The sequence below is a fragment of the Phocoena sinus genome, chromosome 7 (assembly GCF_008692025.1).
Source record: "Phocoena sinus isolate mPhoSin1 chromosome 7, mPhoSin1.pri, whole genome shotgun sequence".
Classification (NCBI taxonomy): domain Eukaryota; kingdom Metazoa; phylum Chordata; class Mammalia; order Artiodactyla; family Phocoenidae; genus Phocoena; species Phocoena sinus.
This window is the reverse complement of record NC_045769.1, coordinates 9076516-9096384: the sequence shown is the minus strand read 5'-3', so window position 1 is coordinate 9096384 and position 19869 is coordinate 9076516. Positions and strand designations below refer to the sequence as shown.

General features: G+C 38.7%; 1 protein-coding gene across 20 annotated transcripts in view; it reads left to right on the top strand.

Annotated features, from left to right (window-relative positions):
• The window catches only part of LOC116756319 (nuclear body protein SP140-like), an 87828-nt gene that overhangs the window by 17978 nt on the left and 49981 nt on the right, over positions 1-19869 (top strand). For 19 of the 20 annotated variants that reach the window (XM_032636603.1, XM_032636600.1, XM_032636591.1 and 16 more), the window contains 4 exons: positions 8731-8908; positions 9814-9982; positions 14552-14635; positions 18006-18089. In XM_032636603.1, coding sequence (XP_032492494.1) covers positions 8731-8908; positions 9814-9982; positions 14552-14635; positions 18006-18089 — 515 coding nt within the window. The remainder of the gene's footprint in view (positions 1-8730; positions 8909-9813; positions 9983-14551; positions 14636-18005; positions 18090-19869) is intronic. The other variant, XM_032636592.1, reaches the window with a different exon arrangement.

The window sequence follows — 19869 nt, the reverse complement described above, 5'->3', positions numbered from 1 at the left end:
GAATTAAAATCTACCGTATTTGTAACTGTTTTTTATAACTGTAACTGTTTTTTTATTGGTAACTGTTTTCTATTCATTGTACTTGTATTTGCTTCTATTTTTTCTTCCTTTCTTTTCCTGCCTTCTGGTTTTAATTGAGCATTTTGTGACTCCATTTTCTCATCTCTCTTAGTATATTGATTATACTTCTTTTAAAGCATTTTATTGGTTTCCCCAGAGTTGGCAATATATATTTACAACTAGCCGTGTCCACTCTAAATTACAATATATTGCTTCATGATCAGTGTATGCACCTTACAACAAAATGTCACCAGTTCCTTCCTCCTGTCCTTTTTAACACTGCTGTCTATCATTTCACTTATCCATTTGCTATCAATCACATAGTTGTTCTTTTCACTTTGAACAAACAGCTATTTCTTAGATCAACTTAGAATAGGAAAAAAATTTTTAAATTATTTATTCCTATTCCTTTATTCCATTTATTCCTTCTCAGATGCTCTTCCTTTCTTCATGTAGATATGAGTTTCTGACCCATATCATTTTTCTTCTGCCTGAAGAACGTCTTTTAACATTTCTTTCGTGGTAAATCTTCTGGCAATAAATTATCTCAGTTTTTGCTTGTTTGAGAAAACAGTGAACATGGTTAACCAGGTGCTGGCTCTGAATTCTTAATTTCAAAGGATATAAGAGTCCAGATTGGAGGGTTTTTTAAATTTTATCACTTCAAATTTTTATCTACATTTTCTCTTGCATGGTTTCTGATGAGAAATCTGATGTAATTGTTATCCTTGTTTCTCTAAGGGTAAGGCTCCCTGACCCCTCTCCCCCTCTCTTCCTTGGGGGAGACGTTTTCTCTTTGACTTTGGTTTTCTTCAGTTTGAATATGAAATGACTCATAGATACTTGGTATTTATCTAGTTTGGTGTTTGCTGAGGTTTTTCAATCTGTGGTTTGTTGTCTGTTATTAAGTTTGGAAAAATTTTTGGCCATTACTACTTCTAATATTTCCTCTGTTCTCTTTTCTCTTTCTTCTCCTTCTGGTATTCCACTTATGTGTATCTGTTCTTTTTGGTATTCTTGTATATTGTGTTCTGTTGTGTTTTTTTCTCCTTATACTTTTTCTCTTTGTATTTTAAGTAATTTCTATTGACATATCTTCAACTCATTGATTCTTCCTTCAGCCATGTCTAATCTACTGATAAGCCCATCAAAGGCATTCTCCATTTCTGTTGTAGTGTTTTTGATTTCTAGCATTTCCCTTTTCATTATTTCTTTGAGTTTCCATCTTTTTCCTTACTTAGCCATATGTTCTTGCATGTTCTGCTTTTGCCATTAGAGCCCTTAACATATTAATTAATCATAGTTATTCTAAATTCCTGTCTGATAATTTGAAAACCTGTCATATCTGAGTCTGGTTTTGATGACTGCTTTGTCTCTCAGACTGTTTTTTGTCTTTTGGTATGCCTTGTAATTTTTTTGAAAGCCAGATGTGATGTATCAGATAATAGAAACTGAGGCAAATAAATGTTTCCTGTGAAGTTTTATGTTAACCTGGCTAGGAGATGGGCCATGTTTAATGTTTTCTCTGGCTTTAGGTGACAGAGGCTTCAAATTCCTCTAGTGTTCTCATTTTGTGTCCCCTATTTTCTTTGGATTTTCCTAAGAGCTCATTAAATAGAGCCTTGCAGCTCTTTCAGCTGTAATCCTCAATTATTATGTAGTGGTAGGGTACTGGGGAGAGAAAGCATTCTTTAATCTTACGATTAAATCTCAATCTTGTAGTGGAACTGTGTTCCTGGACTGTAAATTTTAGAATGATTCCTTAGCTATTTCCCCTTCCCTCACCCCATTAAATGAGACAGAGCCTAGAAGGAGCTGGATTTTGGTAACTGACCTTCCCCTAGGTCAGATAAGGCTTGGGCAAAGTGCTTTCCTCTAGAGAGTAGACCGTTGTTATGGAGAATGCTCTGGGCTGTTTAAAAAAGTTTCCTTTTCCCCTCTCCCTCTGCCAGAGCAGAGGATTTTTCTTGGCTCTTCACCATGAGTACCTGGTGGGGTTCCTGGAAGTAAAACCCACAAAAGATTGGGGGCTCTCCTAAGCCAGTGGTCCCTAGGAGTTTCTTATTCTCATGTAAGTCCACACTCAGCCTCCAGCAAGTCATCAAACTTACCATTTAAGTGTTCCTATGGTCTATGGCTCTAGTGGCTTCCATTCCAGGTAGCTGATCTCATCTGTGATTCTCTGGACTTGTCTATCAATCCAGTTTTTAGGGTGACAGTTTGACTTATGGCCTCAATTTTCCTGTACATGCCTGAAATTCATTGATTTTCAGTTTTTTCAGCTTTTTTATTTTTGTAAGGATAGGAGTGATGACTTCCAAGGTCTTTGCAATGTTAGAGCTGAAGCCAAAAATGAACTTTTTAAACCACTGCATGTTAGATTTGTTTCTTAAAACAAATTTTTTGTTTTAAAATTTTGATTTATTGTAATATCGTCTTATAGCTAGAACATGTACCTATTCAATTTTTCTTTATTATTTAGATCAATTCAGGGCCAAATACTTGGTATGTTCTTGTGTTTAAGACCGAGTTATTAATACATATTTTTGCAATTTTTAAAACTTATATCCCATATATCTTTTTAAATATACTTGAGGAGTTAAAAATTGAAAGTGAAATTTTGTAATGACCATGAAAGATTTGTCTATTAGCAGTCTTAAATGTTGTTATTAAAATACATATATTGTGAATTTTGCTTTCTATCTTGTTTGCCTTTGTCTAACGTCACTTGCCCATTTTTTGACTTTTAACATTTTTAATGTCACTTTGTTTTTTGTGTGTCTTTGGTAGTTAGACTCTATTTATACTTTATTTCATTCATACTCTAAGATAGTAATTTAATCTGTTTTTTTTTTTTTTTTTTTTTTTTTTTGCGGTACGCGGGCCTCCCACTGTTGTGGCCTCTCCCGTTGCGGAGCACAGGCTCCGGACGTGCAGGCTCAGCGGCCATGGCTCACGGGCCCAGCCGCTCCGCGGCACGTGGGATCCTCCCGGACCGGGGCATGAACCTGCGCCCCCTGCATCGGCAGGCGGGCACCCAACCACTGTGCCACCAGGGAAGCGTTAATCTGTTTTAAATGACATATATCTTTTGCTTATAAATTTTGGGGGCACCTTTAATATCTAATGTCTCTTTGTTTTCTCTGTTTAAGAAAAACAGTATGTTTTCTTTACTTTTATTCTTTTGTAAGATTTATAGTCTCATTTTGACTCTATTTGTTACCCTTATGATTTCTAATTAATTCTCAAATATATATTGGGTTGGCCAAAAATTTCATTCGGGTTTTTCCATGAGATGTTATAGAAAAGCCCAGATGAACTTTTTGGCCAATGCAATATTTCTCTGATTGATAGCATCAAATGTGAAACCATGCCATTTGAGTTTAGCATCTTTGAAATAAATCATTTAACTCAGTTTTTTAACTTGCCCAGATTGTTAATATACTCTGAAGTTTTAGATTAAGATTACTATAATTTTACTACTGCATACAGTATATACCCTCTTTCTAGAACAAGGCTTCTCAAATTTTTGATTTTAGGGCCCCTCTACATTTTTGAATATTATTGAGAATCCAAAGAGCTAGTTTTTGTTAATGTAGGTTACACCCATTACTATCTACCATATTAGAAAGTTGAACTTTGAACACTTAAATATATTTATTTATTCATTTTAAAATAATAATAATAATGAACTCACTACCTGCTAACATAAATGACCTATTTTATGAAAAATAACTGTCTTCTAAAATAAACTAAATTAGTGAGATTAGCCACCCTTCACATTTTTGCAAATCTCTTTAATAGCTAGTTCTGTAGAAGACAGCTGGTTTCTCCTATCTGCTTCTGCATTCAATCTACTGTGATACCACAGGCCGTGTATTCTCTGGAAAAATGCACTATACATTTGTGAGAGTATGAGAGAGAAAAAGGGTAAATAACATCTTAGTATTATATGAAAACAGTTTTGACTTTGAGGACACCTGAAAGGGTCTTGCACAAAATCCCAGGGTCCCCAGACCATACTTTGAGAATCACTGTTCTAAAATAATTTTTGAGATGTACTTTTTTTTCTTAAATGAAACTTACAATTTTTAGATGTCAGTATTTTTTAAAATAGACCTTTATTGGAGTATAACTGCTTCACAATACTGTGTTAGCTTCTGTTGTACAATAAAGTGAATCAGCCATATGCATACACATGTCCCCATATCCCCTCCCTCTTGAGCCTCCCTCCCACCCTCCCTATCCCACCCCTCTAGGTCATCTCAAAGCACCGAGCTGATCTCCCTGCTATGCTGCTGCTTCCCACTAGCTATCTATTTTACATTCGGTAGCGTATATATGTCGATGCTACTCTCACTTCCCCCCAGCTTCCCCCTCCGCCCCCACCCCCCGTGTCCTCAAGTCCATTCTCTATGTCTAAGACGTCAGTATGTTAACTGGTTTTAGTGGTGCCTTCCACTTCTTTCATTGATATAACAGAACTTTGCTCGTATTGATTTCCTGATTCTCTTTTTATAGGGTATCAGCAAATAATTTGTTCCAGACAGTGTGTCAGTAAGAATGGGGTAGGTTATTCTACTGGAGCAAACATTTCTAAAATCTCAGTGGGTCACCGGCTGCTTAAGGGAACCCTCATCTTGGACTGTCTCTAGTTGATTGAACAGCCGCCATCTGAAATGACAGCCACTGTAGCAGAGAAACAGTGAGCGTGGCTCACAGGTGCTGGCTCCAAATTCTTCTGCCAAAGCTACACCCATCAGCCCAAGGAGGCAGGAAGGTGCAACCCTACCTTTGTCCAGAAGTAAAGAAAATAGAGCATTGAAAACCGTGTGTCCAACACAGAGGGCGCATGGGTAAAGTGTTCTCTGAGCCTCTGCACAGCTATTTTGCCTTCACACATGAATGACTGAATGAAAGGAAAAGGAGGCATTTCCTTTTACTTCTGAGTCTACATACACACTCGAATGACTGCTTTAGACATTTAGATGTTTCAAATTTACTTTTCATTTTTCCTTTAGGTTTTTTTTTTCCAGCTATGTGCTGGGGAAATTCCCTTGTCTTTACCTTATGACCATTTTAATTAAACTTTTGTTTGTTTTGTTTTGTTTTGTTTTTTTGTGGTACGCGGGCCTCTCACTGTTGTGGCCTCTCCCGTTGCGGAGCACAGGCTCCGGACGCGCAGGCCCAGCGGCCACGGCTCACGGGCCCAGCCGCTCCGCGGCATGTGGGATCCTCCCGGACCGGGGCACGAACCCGCGTCCCCTGCATCGGCAGGCGGACTCTCAACCACGGCACCACCAGGGAAGCCCTAGTTAAACTTTAAAAAAAACATTTTCAGCAATCACTTTGAATTTCCAGGCCCATTATCTTATTTTCCTGTTTTTTCTTCATGGCATCCTGGATATAATATCTTCTCCACTGTGTATGAAAATTGTTTTTTAGAAACTCTCTTCTGTTCCCTGTAGTATTTCTATTTGTTCTGGAGTCATTTTTGCTCTCTGCTCATCTTGGTTCTGCCCCTTTGTGCTCTTAGTTTCCACAAATATCTGTGGCCTGTTCTTGTTTGTTCATTCTTAAGGGTGAGGCACTGATAAACTACCTTGGAACTGCATTTAATGAGATGGGCTTGAAAACCTGTGGCTTTGTTGGGTAAATCCCAAATGCCCAAAGGTGAAGACCTTTCTTCTGTGTCGTTTACATTTTTCTTAAGAGGAAACCTCTAGTTTCTTGCCTGGATGCAGGAGTTCTGTATGGTGGGGTCAGGAAAGAGTTGGGTAGCACATTGTTTTGTATTTTCTCCTTTCAAACAATCCCTCTCTTTTCATTCTTGCATCTTCTTCCCCACCTCCACTACCTCCCCAGGGGCCTGTGAGACACACTGGGCCCCTCTGTGACCTCTAGGAGCATCCTCCACCAGCAGTAATGATGAATGCTCTGACCACTTTTTCTTTTTCAGACTTTAAGTTTTTCATCCAATCCGCTTCTCTTTGTCATTGTGACTCTAATTTCTTTACTATCATTTTAGAGCACTCTCCAATGAGAGAGGGGGAAAGCACTTGTTTTCAATCAGCTATCTTTAAGCAAAAACAGTTTTTTTCTTTTTTTTTTTCCACACATTACACTTCCCCCTCCCCACATCCTCAAGTCCATTCTCTAGTAGGTCTGTGTCTTTATTCCTGTCTTACCCCTAGGTTCTTCATGACATTTTTTTTCTTAGATTCCACATATATGTGTTAGCATACAGTATTTGTCTTTCTCTTTCTGACCCACTTCACTCTGCATGACAGACTCTAGGTCCATCCACCTCACTACAAATAACCCAACTTCGCTTCTTTTTATGGCTGAGTAATATTCCACCGTATACGTGCACCACGTCTTCCCCACCCATTCATCCAACGATGGACACCCAGGTTGCCCCCATCTCCTGGCCACTGTAAATAGAGCTGCAATGAACATTTTGGTACATGACTTTTTCCGAACTATGGCCTTCCCAGGGCACATGCCCAGTAGTGGGCAAAAACATTTTTTTAAGGAATTCAGTGAAGGAATGGATTTTATTCTATCCTGATGCATATTTGGAGAATGGGAAGTTCCAATGACCCTTTTATGGTGGGATAAAAAAATCCTGAGTCTTTACAACTTTTAGAAATACAGAGAAGTTTATTAAGACATTATCAGAAGGGGGAACAATTTATCAAGTAAGAATCAGAATTATAAAGCTTTTTGAGTCTCTAAATTACTTCTCACAGGTGTGGTTATGTTTGAAATCCAGAGGTCTTCTATTTCTTCATGTATATAACACTTCCACAGGCAGGTTTAGATATAGAGCAACCTGTCCTAGTTTTGAATATTCACACAAGTCTCTATATTAGACCAAAGAAAAAGACATATTCTCAATATTAATTGAAACTTTATCAGACGAGTGTCTTTGACCTAATTTTATGATGTGGAATGCCTTTCCTGCCTCTGCAGTTACAGATGGGAGAGGTCTAGCTCCTTTACACCTTCCTGAGATTTATTCTATTTGTTATTAACTAAGAAGACTTGCAGTTCAGTGGTAGATTCTGCAGTATCGTCTCAGTTTGTTTTTTTATTTCTTTGTCTGTAACTTATTTTTTTGTAATGTGTATTCATCAGGGTTCTTCAGAGAAACAGAACCAATAGGCTGTGTGTGTGTGTGTGTGTGTGTGTGTGTGTGTGTGTGTGTGTTTGTGTGCATATAGAGAGAGAGAAAGAGATATTTATTGTAAGGAATTGGCTCACACATTAATGGAGGCCAGCAGGTCCAAAGTCTGCTATGCACCAGCAGGCTAGAGACCCAGCAGAGTCTCTGAAAGCACTCAGCTGGAGAATTCCTTTTTACTCAGGGAGGCTGGTCTTTTTGTTTTATTCAGGCCTTCAGCTGATTGGATGAGGCCCACCTACATTATGGAGGGCAAACTGCTTACTCAAAGTTCACCAATTTAAAATAAAATGTTAGTCTTATCCCCCAAACCCTCCACGTTGAGACATAAAATTAACCATCTGAGTATCATATAAATTCCTGTAAAGCTTTTACAATTTTGAAATTCAGTGTTTTCCAAAGAGAGTTTGGGTGAAAGTCTTTTTACAGTAGTTTTGATTAGCAGAGGGTAAACTCTTTCACTTCTATGTACAAACCTTCCTTAAGCCCAGTGTATTCTTCTATTGCACCCTTGATTATTCTCTAAGTAAATAAATTCCATCTATTCTGGTCCTTGCACAAGAACATCATTTTACACACGTTGGCCCTCCATTGAATGCCTATCATCGAAAAGAATGCAAATAACAAATGTTGGCTAGGATGTGGAGAAATGGGAACCCTCCTGCACAGTTGATGGGAATGTAAATTGGTGCAATCACAGTGGAAAACAGCATGGAGGTTTCTCAAGAAACTAAAAATAGAACTACCATATGACCTAGCAATTCTACTCTTGGGTATATATCTGAAAAAAACAAAAACACCAATTCAAAAAGATACATGCACCCCAATGTTCCTAGAAGTATTATTTACAATTGCCAATATAAGGAAACAACCTAAGTGTCCATCAACAGATGAACAGATAAAGAAGATATAGTGTATATGTATACAATGGAATACTACTCAGCCATAAAAAATGAATGAAATTTTGCCAGTTGCCACAACACGGATGGACTTGGAGGGCACTATACTAAGTGAAATAAGTCAGATAGAGAAAGACAAACACTGGATGATATCACTTATATGTGGACTGTAAAAAAATACAACCAACGAATGAATGTAACAAAAAAGAGGCAGACTCACAGATATAGAGAACAAACTAGTGGTTACCAGTAGGGAGAGAGGGGGAAGGGGGAATTTAGGGGTGACCGACTGGGAGATATAAACTATTGGGTGTAACATAGGCTACAAGGATATATTGTATAACACGGGGAATTATAGACAATATTTTGTCATAACTGTAAATGGAGTATAACCTTTAAAAATTGTATAAAAATATACGTAGTAAATATTCATGTAGAAAAAAGAATAGTCATTATAATATATAATTTTGTATATAAAAACATTCAGAAGCTGTAAAAAATAGATAAATAAAATAAAATCTTTTGACCTCCATGGGCCTCTCAGAAACTCAACGTCTACTTTCATATTGTGTCTTTGTTTCTCAGAATGATCACAGGGGACCAGAGCCCAGAGGAGCAGAACCCAGAGGAGCAGTTTTTCTATGAGTTCATATTCAGGCTTTTCAAAGAAAATAAGGTGGAGATTGCAAGTGCAATAACAAAGCCGTTTCCTTTCCTCATGGGCCTCCGAGATAGGGGCTTCATCCCTGAGCAGATGTATGAGGTAAGTGAGGAGAATTCCCTCATGATAATCTGCCAAATTTAGGATGCAATGAGCAGGCTAAAGATCCTCCTATGAACAGGGACGTTCGCCATCCTATAAGTTAGGAGGTGAGAGGAGAAGCAGCATCACAGACAACATCCCTTCTTCTGTAGTAAATAGGGGAGGCGCATGGCGGTGGAGATGTGGCAACATTGGAATGGTGAGTAGGTAGGGAGCATCTTAGATATTTTGATACAATATGATAACAATAACAAAATTAAAGCAAATAAGTGAGTTGGGCAACATTTCATTACAAAGCCTTCTTATTTTACGCCCTCGAACCTGAAGTGATTGAACTCATAGGGAAGTCGTGTCACGGTAGGATAAATTTGGAAGCAGATGCCTGCTGCTCACTCTCCAAATCGTTTCTTGCACTTTAGACATTTCCAGATATAGAATACAGGTAAAGGTTAGCAATGGGCCTTCCTGGGGATACTGAGGACAAGTCTTCTTTTTGTCTTTGTGAATTTTATTTGCCCTTTGGCAACGTTCACAGAAGGGGAGAGTGGTTACATGGTTTCCTGGAGGGAAGGGCAGTGGTTATTGTCTGGTCAACTAAATGGCCTCTCAGTACCAGTAAGGGCCACTCCTGAAGCATCCTGTCCAAGCTCTTAAAGCCCTCACACAACATTCTACTTTGAACCTACTTTTATTCTTCAAAATTGCTCTCTTAAGTGACCATCAATGTCAGAGAGGCAGGTTAACAAAATAAGAGTCTATTTTTATGATGGAGAATATTTTAGAAGTCATCCAAATTTGTGTAACATTCTAATATTTCACCAGAGAACAATTAGTCTATTTATAATCCGAGTCTCCTATAACCCATACACTCAAAGCTACATAATTCACCAATCAATATTTTTAAGCATTTTCAAGAAGCTTGTGCAAATCTGGTCCCGGTGGATAGAGTGATGTATGATGCTCTCGGTGAACTGGAGAAGAAATTTGACAAGACAATTCTGGATGCCCTGTTCAGCAGAGTTAACCTGAAGGCCTATCCTGATTTACTTCATATTTGCAGAAACTTCCAAAATGGTAATTATAACTTTCAACAACTTTTGGGGGTTCAAGTCCACTTCATTCACTGATTCATTCATTCACTCTTCATTATATTTGACAGTTATTATATTGAGTGACTACTACATGACAGGCAGAGAGAGAATACAATAGAGTAGAAAACACACATGACTTGTGTCCTCATGGAGCTTACACATAGTGGGGGTGACACCTTAGCCAAGTAATCCCACAAATGATTGCTCAGCCAGGACCTGAATTTGGTGCTGAGAAACATAGGATTTGAGTCTCTACTTTTCTGGAGGAAGGCATGAATTATGCCTTTTGTAGGAAAGGAGGTAGCCCTATCCGATACTTGCAGACATGTTCAAAGATGGAAAGCTTTTCTTTGTATTAAAAGATTTGTCATTCAATGCAGTCCTGTGCCAGAACAAAGAATGGAGAATTCACAAGAGAAGGCCAGCACATACCCATGCATTGGGGAGGGGGCAGAATGTGAAAGCTACAAAGTAGGAAAGGAACAGTGGACCTGCAGAACCATGTGGTTGAAAAACGGAGCATGGGTGGGAGGGCTTGGAAGCTCGTTCTGGAAAGGGGAGTTGGAGGTGATTTTTGAGGGTCTAACACCCTATGCCAAGGAATTTGAAGTTTATTATTTGGGAAATAAAGATGTAATAAAGGATTTTTAAACAGAGAAAAAGTAAAAGAAGTTAGTATAAAGAATGAGATGTGTTTATTTGTGAAAATTATATCTTGTAAAATAAGAGCTATCTCATTTCTCCAGTGTGACATCTAAGTCAGAAAAAGGAATAAAGGAAATGAAATACCTAGCCACAAATTTCAAGTCAATATTATATTTGTAGCCAGAACATCCCCAGGCCATGGGTAGGAAGGGAATGGCAGTTACCTTTCCTGCCCACATCTCAGGGGCTCTGATCCTCTCCCTGTACTGTAGGGATCCCCCTCCCTGGACCCCAGGACCCACATCACATGTGTTAGTTTCCGGGGCTTCCTGTGCTGAGATCTCCTACACGTGAGGCTTGCTGCTGCCCTCAAGCTGCACTGCCCACTGCCTGGCTCAGCACAGCTGCCCACCTGCCCCCAGGGGAGGCTGCCGCTGGTGCCTCCCAGACCCTTTTGTCAGTGGCCCAGAGGCAAGATGCTGGTAAGAGGGGTCAGAGAAGCCTCCTGTCCCCCATCATTGAAATGCCTGCAACTGTAACACAAATGTACCTCCTGGGGGCAATACCCATTGAGGGGTCAGGGCAGTAGGGAGATGCTTTTTCCATCCCCAGGACATGTTGACTTCATGCCTAGGCCTCCTTATGTTCTCTAAACCTCTCACCCACATAACATTTACCCCCATGTCCTCTTCCAAAGTTGGCCTGGGCATGAAGTCAACGTGTCTTGGGGATGGAAAAAGCATCTCCCTACTGCCCTGACCCCTCAGTGAGTATTGCCCCCAGGAGGTACAGTTGTGTTAGTATTCACTTCCCATCTGTGCCTTTCAGAAAATTTTCATTTCCTGTCTGTGTCTTTCACAACGTGTCTTTCCTTGTTTTCTGGATTTCTCCCCACCCATCCAACCCCAGGGAAGTACTAGTTCCCCTTCACTGTATATCTCTTTATAACAGGTCTTCTTGCCTGACCCAAGGTCTTTTTTCCTTCCTTCTTTCCTTCCTTCCTTCTTCTCTCCCTCCTTTCCTTCCTTCCTTCTAAATCTCCATCTTTGAAAGATGTTAGGGCTTTTCTTCTATAATGTAGGTGTATTTCTCTAGAAATAGTACCTTTCTCCTGAAGAAATCCCTCTGCTTCTTCCCTGGTCTTAGTTGCACATAGAATTTACAAAACACATTTCATGTGTATTATTTATTTTAAATTGGCTTTCACTGTTTTCTGATCATTTTGAAGGGGGTTGACCACTACTTACAACTTTTCCACTGTCCATTCTTTTCGTTTGTTTTTTAACATCTTTGTTAGAGTATAATTGCTTTACAATGGTGTGTTAGTTTCTGCTTTATAACAAAGTGAATCAGTTATGCATATACAGATGTTCCCATATCTCTTCCCTCTTACATCTCCCTCCCTCCCACCCTCCCTATCCCACCCCTCTAGGTGGCCACAAAGCACCGAGCTGATCTCCATGTGCTATGCAGCTGCTTCCCACTAGCTATGTATTTTATGTTTGGTAGTGTATATATGTCCATGCCACTCTCTCACTTTGTCCCAGCCTACCCTTCCCCCTCCCCATATCCTCAAGTCCATTCTCTAGTAGGTCTGCATCTTTATTCCCATCTTGCCCCTGGGTTCTTCTGACCATTTTTTTTTCTTTTTTTAGATTCCATATATATGTGTTAGCATATGGTATTTGTTTTTCTCTTTCTGACTTACTTCACTCTGTATGACAGTCTCTAGGTCCATCCACCTCACTACAAATAACTCAGTTTCATTCCTTTTTATGGCTGAGTAATATTCCATTGTATATATGTGCCACATCTTCTTTATCCATTCATCTGTTGATGGACACTTAGGTTGCCTACATGTCCTGGCTATTGTAAACAGAGCTGCAATGAACATTTTGGTACATGACTCTTTTTGAATGATGGTTTTCTCAGGGTATATGCCCAGTAGTGGGATTGCTGGGTCATATAGTAGTTCTATTGTTAGTTTTTTAAGGAACCTCCATAGTGGCTGTATCAATTTACATTCCCACCAACAGTGCAAGAGGGTTCCCTTTTCTCCACACCCTCTCCAGCATTTATTCTTTGTAGATTTTTTGATGATGGCCATTCTGACTGGTGTGAGATGATATCTCATTGTAGTTTTGCTTTGAATTCCTCTAATGATTAATGATGTTGACCATCCTTTCATGTATTTGTTGGCAATCTGTGTATCTTCTTTGAAGAAATGTCTATTTAGGTCTTCTGCCCATTTTTGGAGGGTTGTTTGTTTTTTTAATATTGAGCTGCATGAGTTGCTTGTATGTTTTGGAGATTAATCCTTTGTCAGTTGCTTCATTTGCAAATATTTTCTCCCATTCTGAGGGTTGTCTTTTCATCTTGTTTATGGTTTCCTTTGCTGGGCAAAAGCTTTTAAGTTTCATTAGGTCCCATTTGTTTATTTTTGGTTTTATTTCCATTTCTCTAGGAGGTGAGTCAAAAAGAAGCTTGCTGTGATTTATGTCATAGAGTGTTCTGCCTATGTTTTCCTCTAAGAGTTTGACGGTGTCTGGCCTTACATTTAGGTCTTTAATCCATTTTGAGTTTATTTTTGTGTATGGTGTTAGGGAGTATTCTAATTTCATTCTTTTATATGTAGCTGTCCAGTTTTCCCAGCACCACTTATTGAAGAGGCTGTCTTTTCTCCATTATATATTCTTGCCTCCTTTATGAAAGATAAGGTGACCATATGTGTGTGGGTTTTTCTCTGGGCTTTCTATCCTGTTCCATTGATCTATACTTCTGTTTTTGTGCCAGTACCATACTGTCTTGATTACTGTAGCTTTGTAGTATAGTCTGAAGTCAGGGAGCCTGATTCTTCCAGCTCTGTTTCCCTTTCTCAAGATTGCTTTGGCTATTCAGGGTCTTTTGTGTTTCCGTACAAATTGTGAGATTTTCTGTTCTAGTTCTGTGAAAAATGCCAGTGGTAGTTTGATAGGGATTGCATTGAATCTGTAGATTGCTTTGGGTAGTAGAGTCATTTTCACAATGTTGATTCTTCCAATCCAAGGACATGGTATATCTCTCCATCTATTTGTATCATCTTTAATTTCTTTCATCAGTGTCTTATAAATTTCTGCATATGGGTCTTTTGTCTCCTTAGGTAGGTTTATTCCTAGATATTTTATTCTTTTTGTTGCAATGGTAAATGGGAGTGTTTTATTAATTTCACTTTCAGATTTTTCATCATTAGTGTATAGGAATGCAAGAGATTTCTGTGCATTAATTTTGTATCCTGCTACTTTACCAAATTCATTGATTAGCTCTAGTATTTTTCTGATAGCATCTTTAGGATTCTCTATGTATAGTATCATGTCATCTGCAAACAGTGACGGCTTTACTTCTTCTTTTCCAATTTGGATTCCTTTATTTCTTTTTCTTCTCTGATTACTGTGGCTAAAACTTCCAAAACTATGGTGAATAATAGTGGTGAGAGTGGGCAGTCTTGTCTTGTTCCTGATCTTAGTGGAAATGGTTTCAGTTTTTCACCATTGAGTACAATGTTGGCTGTGGGTTTGTCATATATGGCCTTTATTATGTTGAGGTAAGTTCCCTCTATGCCTACTTTCTGGAGGGTTTTTGTCATAAATGGGTGTTGAATTTTGTCGAAAGCTTTCTCTACATCTATTGCGATGATCATATGGTTTTTCTCCTTCATATGTCCATTCTTTTTTAAAACTTGAGAGGTACATTCGATGTGGAACAGCTGTTAGATTCCAGGAGCAACGTCAAGCCAAAGGTCACATGAGACCCACTGAAGTCCAGGTTCCCTGAGGACTGGATGGTTCCAGCCTTCCTGGATGTGTAACTATGAGATGCAGCTCTTGGTCACTGTCTGGGATCTCTAACTGCCTTTCCTTTCTCTTCTCAGTGATTCGTGAAAACTTCCATTACCAAACCGTTGGTGAAGGAGAGACAAAGGAGACACTCAACTTACAATTAAACCATGAACAAGGTAATTCTGACTTGATAGAAGCTTGCTGTCTCATCTACTAAGAGGAAAGGAGATCATGGATCAGGGGACTGAGCTCCTGGGTGGAGAGTGCACCCTGGGGAAGGGATGCAGCAGGAGATGGGGAAGCCAGAGCAGTGGTGTGTTGTATGGGCTCCCAATTAACCAGCCAGATCTGGAATTCAAGAATATTGCTAGGCAGATGTGATAACTAATAAGATGGGACATGAACCCAAGAGAGAAGATCTCACTGCAACCATGAGGCAGAATTAAGGGGGAGGACTCACAGCAGTAATTGTGAGCCAGGAATTCAGTGGATCTGGGAAGGAGTAAGGGTTTGTGACAAGTCCAAAGAAGAAGCCTTTGATGTGTCAAAGGGAGGAACAGTTGTAAACAGTACTCATAATAAAAGAAAAGAGAGGAAGAGAGTGAGCAGTAATTGTGTGGAGGGTGTGGAAGAGATGGTGTTCTGTAGAAAAGAAGGAAAGGAGAAGGGAAGGAGTAAAAGAAAGAAAGGAGAAGCGAAGGAGTAAAGAGGGGCGAAGAGAACAAAGGGCAGTAATAACTCTGACTATGACAATAGTCACAACGCATAACATTCACAGATCACTAGACGTAAGGTCAGCGCTTCATGTGCATCAACGTGTTTAATGCTCACATATGCCTTATTTACTTTTGTAACCAGGGTGCACCGTTTCTAGCTTTTAATCATCTTTTCATTCATATTATTACTAATAATTAATCACTAAATTCTAACAATAAGACATTAATTGAAAATTATGATTTCTTGCTAAGTTACTATACCCAGGTATCATTTTACCAGTAGCATCTCACTTAATTCTCATAACAATCCTGTCATAAGGGTTTTGTTATTCCCATTTTTCAGGAGAAAAAACTGAGGTGTGAAGATAGTTAGTGATTCAGTGAGTGAAACAGCCTTCAAGCCCAAGAAAATGTCTCCATCCTTAAGCCAAATGGTCTACAATAAATTTAGTTGTTTGTTAAATGTTGATTTTTTTTTCTTGGAAATGACAAATGTAAGAAAAAGCCATAAGAATGGCCTTGCAGAATGCCATTAATATGTATCCTTAATTTGGATTTATACCTCAGATATTATATATTTTAGAGATGTATTAATACATTTATGTAACATTCAGATGTATTTTAATAATAATACTTATTCTTTTTAATAAAGACAAGTAGCTAAAAGTATAAAATGTATATTAGAAAGTACAAAGTGTATCAAAAATATATTTAGAGATTCATCTACCACTGAGAATAGCGGGAATGAGAATGAGGTGGTGGAAGGATTCGTAATAGTTATTAGTAAAGAATAGAGGTTCATTATGAAAGGAAGGGGAAACAAATCCTTCAACATTCCTAATGTGATCTAGGTGACACCCTACCTGGAGCATATCAGTGATGCATGCAGATGAGTATAAGGGAAGAAGATTTATCTCGTGACCCAAATGGTACAATAAAAATCCAGGAAATGATGAATGAGTGTGCCTGAGAATCTGAACAAGCAGTAAGGTTGACTGACAGTCCAATATTTGCCTGGATGACTGACTCTGAGTATGGTAGCACATACAGGGAGGGAGGAAGGGGGATGTGATGTGTTCATAATTCAGAAAGGAGGCCCCAGGGAGCTCCAAGGGACCCTGCTCCTCTCCTCAAGGGGCAGAGGAGTAGATCAGAGTTTAGGGTGAGGAGTCATTTACTTACCAAGAAAGCATATCTGGTTTTTGTGGTAAATGGGAGAGGTAAAAAAACCACAAAGAGACAGAGAGGGTAGGACACTGGAATAGCATAGGTATAAAGGGTATAAAGAGTTGGAAGAGAAAAACTAGAGAGACAAAGGGGGAAGAGCCAGAAGCCTCACTGGGGAAGAGAGAGGCAGAAATACAAGGTGACAGGAGTGACCAAGGAGAGAGACGCCATCAGAAACAAGAATGCACAATCCTTCATCGGGGAGACACAGTGTTGGGAAGAGGACTGTAAGTACAAATGTGAGAAATGAAGAGTAGTAGAATAGATTGTAAAAAGATGGAAAATAAGGCAGAGCAAACATAGAAAAAATTAACCTCCCCTCCTGCTTCACACTATCCACAAAATATAATTCAAGTTGGATCACAAATCTAAAAGTTAAGGCTAAAATGATAAAGCTTCTAAAAGAAAACACAGGAGCATATCCTTGCAAATTTAGGGTTGACAAAAATTTGTTACATAGGACAGCAAAAGCACAGACCATAAAAGAAAAACTTGGTAAATTGCACTTCATCAAAATTAAAAACTACTAATCCAACACACCATTAAGAAAAGGAAAAGACAAGTCATAGACTGGGAGAAAATATTTGCAATACATATATCTGACAAAGGATTGTACCTGGAATGTATTAAGAACTCCTACAAAAGAATAATAAAATGACACACCACTAATTTAAAAAATGGACAAAAGACTTGAACAGACACTTCACTCAGAAGACATAAAATGACCAATAAGCACACAAACAAAGTATATATCATCCTTAGTCACTGGGGAAATGCAAATTTCATTAGTCATTGGGGAAAAGCCACAACGAGCTACCATTCAGTTACTGGAATTGCTAAAATTAAAAATACTGACAACACCAAATGCTGATGAGACTATGGAACAATTAGAACTCCTTTATATACGTTGCTAGTTGGACTATAAAGTGATAGATATAACCACTTTGGAAAACTAGCAGTTTCCTATAAAGTTAATTATAACCCACGACCCAGAAGTCCTACTCCTAAGTATCTTCTCATAAGGAATGAAAACATATGTTCACACAAATATTTGTACAACAATGTTTATAGTACCTTTATTCCAAATAGCTAAAATCTGGAACCAATTCAAATTCTCATCAATAAGAGAAAATAAACGGTGATATATTTATAGAATGGAATACTATTCAGCAATATAACGAATGAACTACTGGTATATGTAACCACATGGATGAATCTCAGAAACATTATGTTGAGAAAAAGAAGCCAGTCACAGGAGTATGTACTATGTGATCCTATTGATGTGAGCATCAGTACAGACAAGTATAGTACCAGAAAGGAAGGACTTGTTAATGGTGATAGAAATCAAAACAGTGGTTGCTTATAGTGGTTGGAAACTGAATGGCATGGTGGAAATGTTCCAAATCTTGACTGTGATGTTGGTCACAGAGCTGTTTTACACTTAAGATATGTGCATCTCAATGAAAAAGAGGCAAGCAAGGCTCTGCTGGGCCTCAGATAGGGTCCTTGGAACTTGAACATCATCAGAGTTCATCTTGAGCACACAGATGTCTCTTCTCTGGATACTGTCTGAGTTCTGTCTTTTTCTTATCGCTCTCTTTAGTGTCCTTGGAACAGTCACCTCTCCAAATGAACAATGTAATAAGGTTAGAAGATGTACCCAGCTTACTGCCATATAACAGACAAGGTAACAATCATTTAATTTATCAATTCCATATTAAATCTTTGTTTTCTTGTCTTCATGGAAGCAAAGCCTACCTTTGGCCTCCTATCCTAGGCCTCTGCTAGCCCCCACTTCTCCTACCTGCCCCCTTCTTCTCCTAGCTGCTCACATATGCAACAGAGACAGTGAGAAAAGGAATCTGAACTCCTGAGTAGATGGAGCATCCATTGATGGGGAATATAAAAAGAGAAAATTGAAAAGGTAGATAGGGTGTCATATGTGACAAATTACATGAATGGATCCAGTTTTCTAAAATCCCACTCTTCCAGGTTGAGATAGGGGATAATTTTCAATTAATTTCACAGAACAACTAAGAGGAACTTGGAAACATCATGGCATATCAGGTTCACCCGGGAGAACTGGCCAGTTGGAGGTCCCTGGTACTGTAGTCAGAGTCCAAGAGGAGAGTTTTGGAGATGATGAGAGGGGAGAACCTGGAGGATGAAATCACACAGAGAGACAAAAGTTGAATAGTGTTGGGAGACAGAGGTCAAAATAAAGTGGGAGAAACAGATGGAATGGGAGCAAGTGTAAGACACCGCAGAGAAGAGATAAACTGAAAAATTTCTCAAGAAACAGAGATAAAAGTTGAGAGTGAAAAGTATGGAAAGGGCAAGACCGAGAGGAAAATAAATACTAAGAATTGGGAAAAGTCAGGCAGACGTACAAAGGCAACTATGAGGAGAAAGAGTTGAAGGAGAATGGATGGAAAACAGGTTGAGAGCGAAAAGACAATAAAAGAGAGAGGAGCAGATCGGGACATTGTAGGCTTGAGGTAAGAGCACTGTATATAAGCAACTTTGGGCACAAGTGTTGGCAACATTAGCTGTGAGTTTTCAGATTAAACTGTCCTTAACCATCGAAGTGGCACTTGTAAAATACTCACATTGCAATAGTCCTCTCCCTGAATATTCCAGTGATTCCTATGACCAAATCACCACCCTAGATTGCCTTCAGAGTACCTTTATCCGTGGACTCAAAGACAATGGTCTGCTAGATATCTACACATGAATTCTTTCAAGAACTTTTAACTTGGCGTTTCAGAACTAAAAGTAGTGTCTTCATCACTCAAGCTAGATCTAAACTCCTCTTCAGCATTCATGTTTCAGTGATGGATCCTTATTATCTCATAGGTTTTCAAGTTGGAAGTCTAGGCGTCACCGTGACTGCTCTTGCCCTCAAATAAATGCCTGTTACTCAACCAGTATAGTCATTTCTCTTCCAGAATATCTCCAAGCTGTCCATCTGTCACACCCCGAAGTCTTCAGACCTCTGCCATGGGTCTCAAAGCAACAGTCTTCTGTTCATGACCTTCCTCTAATCTTGCTTCCAACAAATGTGTTATTTGCACTTCAACTACATGGGACATTTGAAAATGAAAATTAGATTGTGTTATGTTCCAACATACTTTCTTAATACACTAAGGATTAAATAAATGTTTCTCTGTGTGGCATCCAAGATTACCCATGATAAGCCCTGTATCGATTTCCCCAGCCTCATCACCTGCTTCCTGCACTATTAATTCAATATAGTATAAACTTTTTCCCCCAATAATTTTATTTTTAAAATTTGTATTTTATTTTATTTTTAAAAATTTTACTGTAATATAGTTGATTTACAATGTTGTGTTAGTTTCAAGTGTACAGCAAAGTGATTCAGTTATACATATATGTTCATATATATATATTCTTTTTTTACATTCTCTTCCATTATACATTATTACAAGATATTACGTATAGTTCCC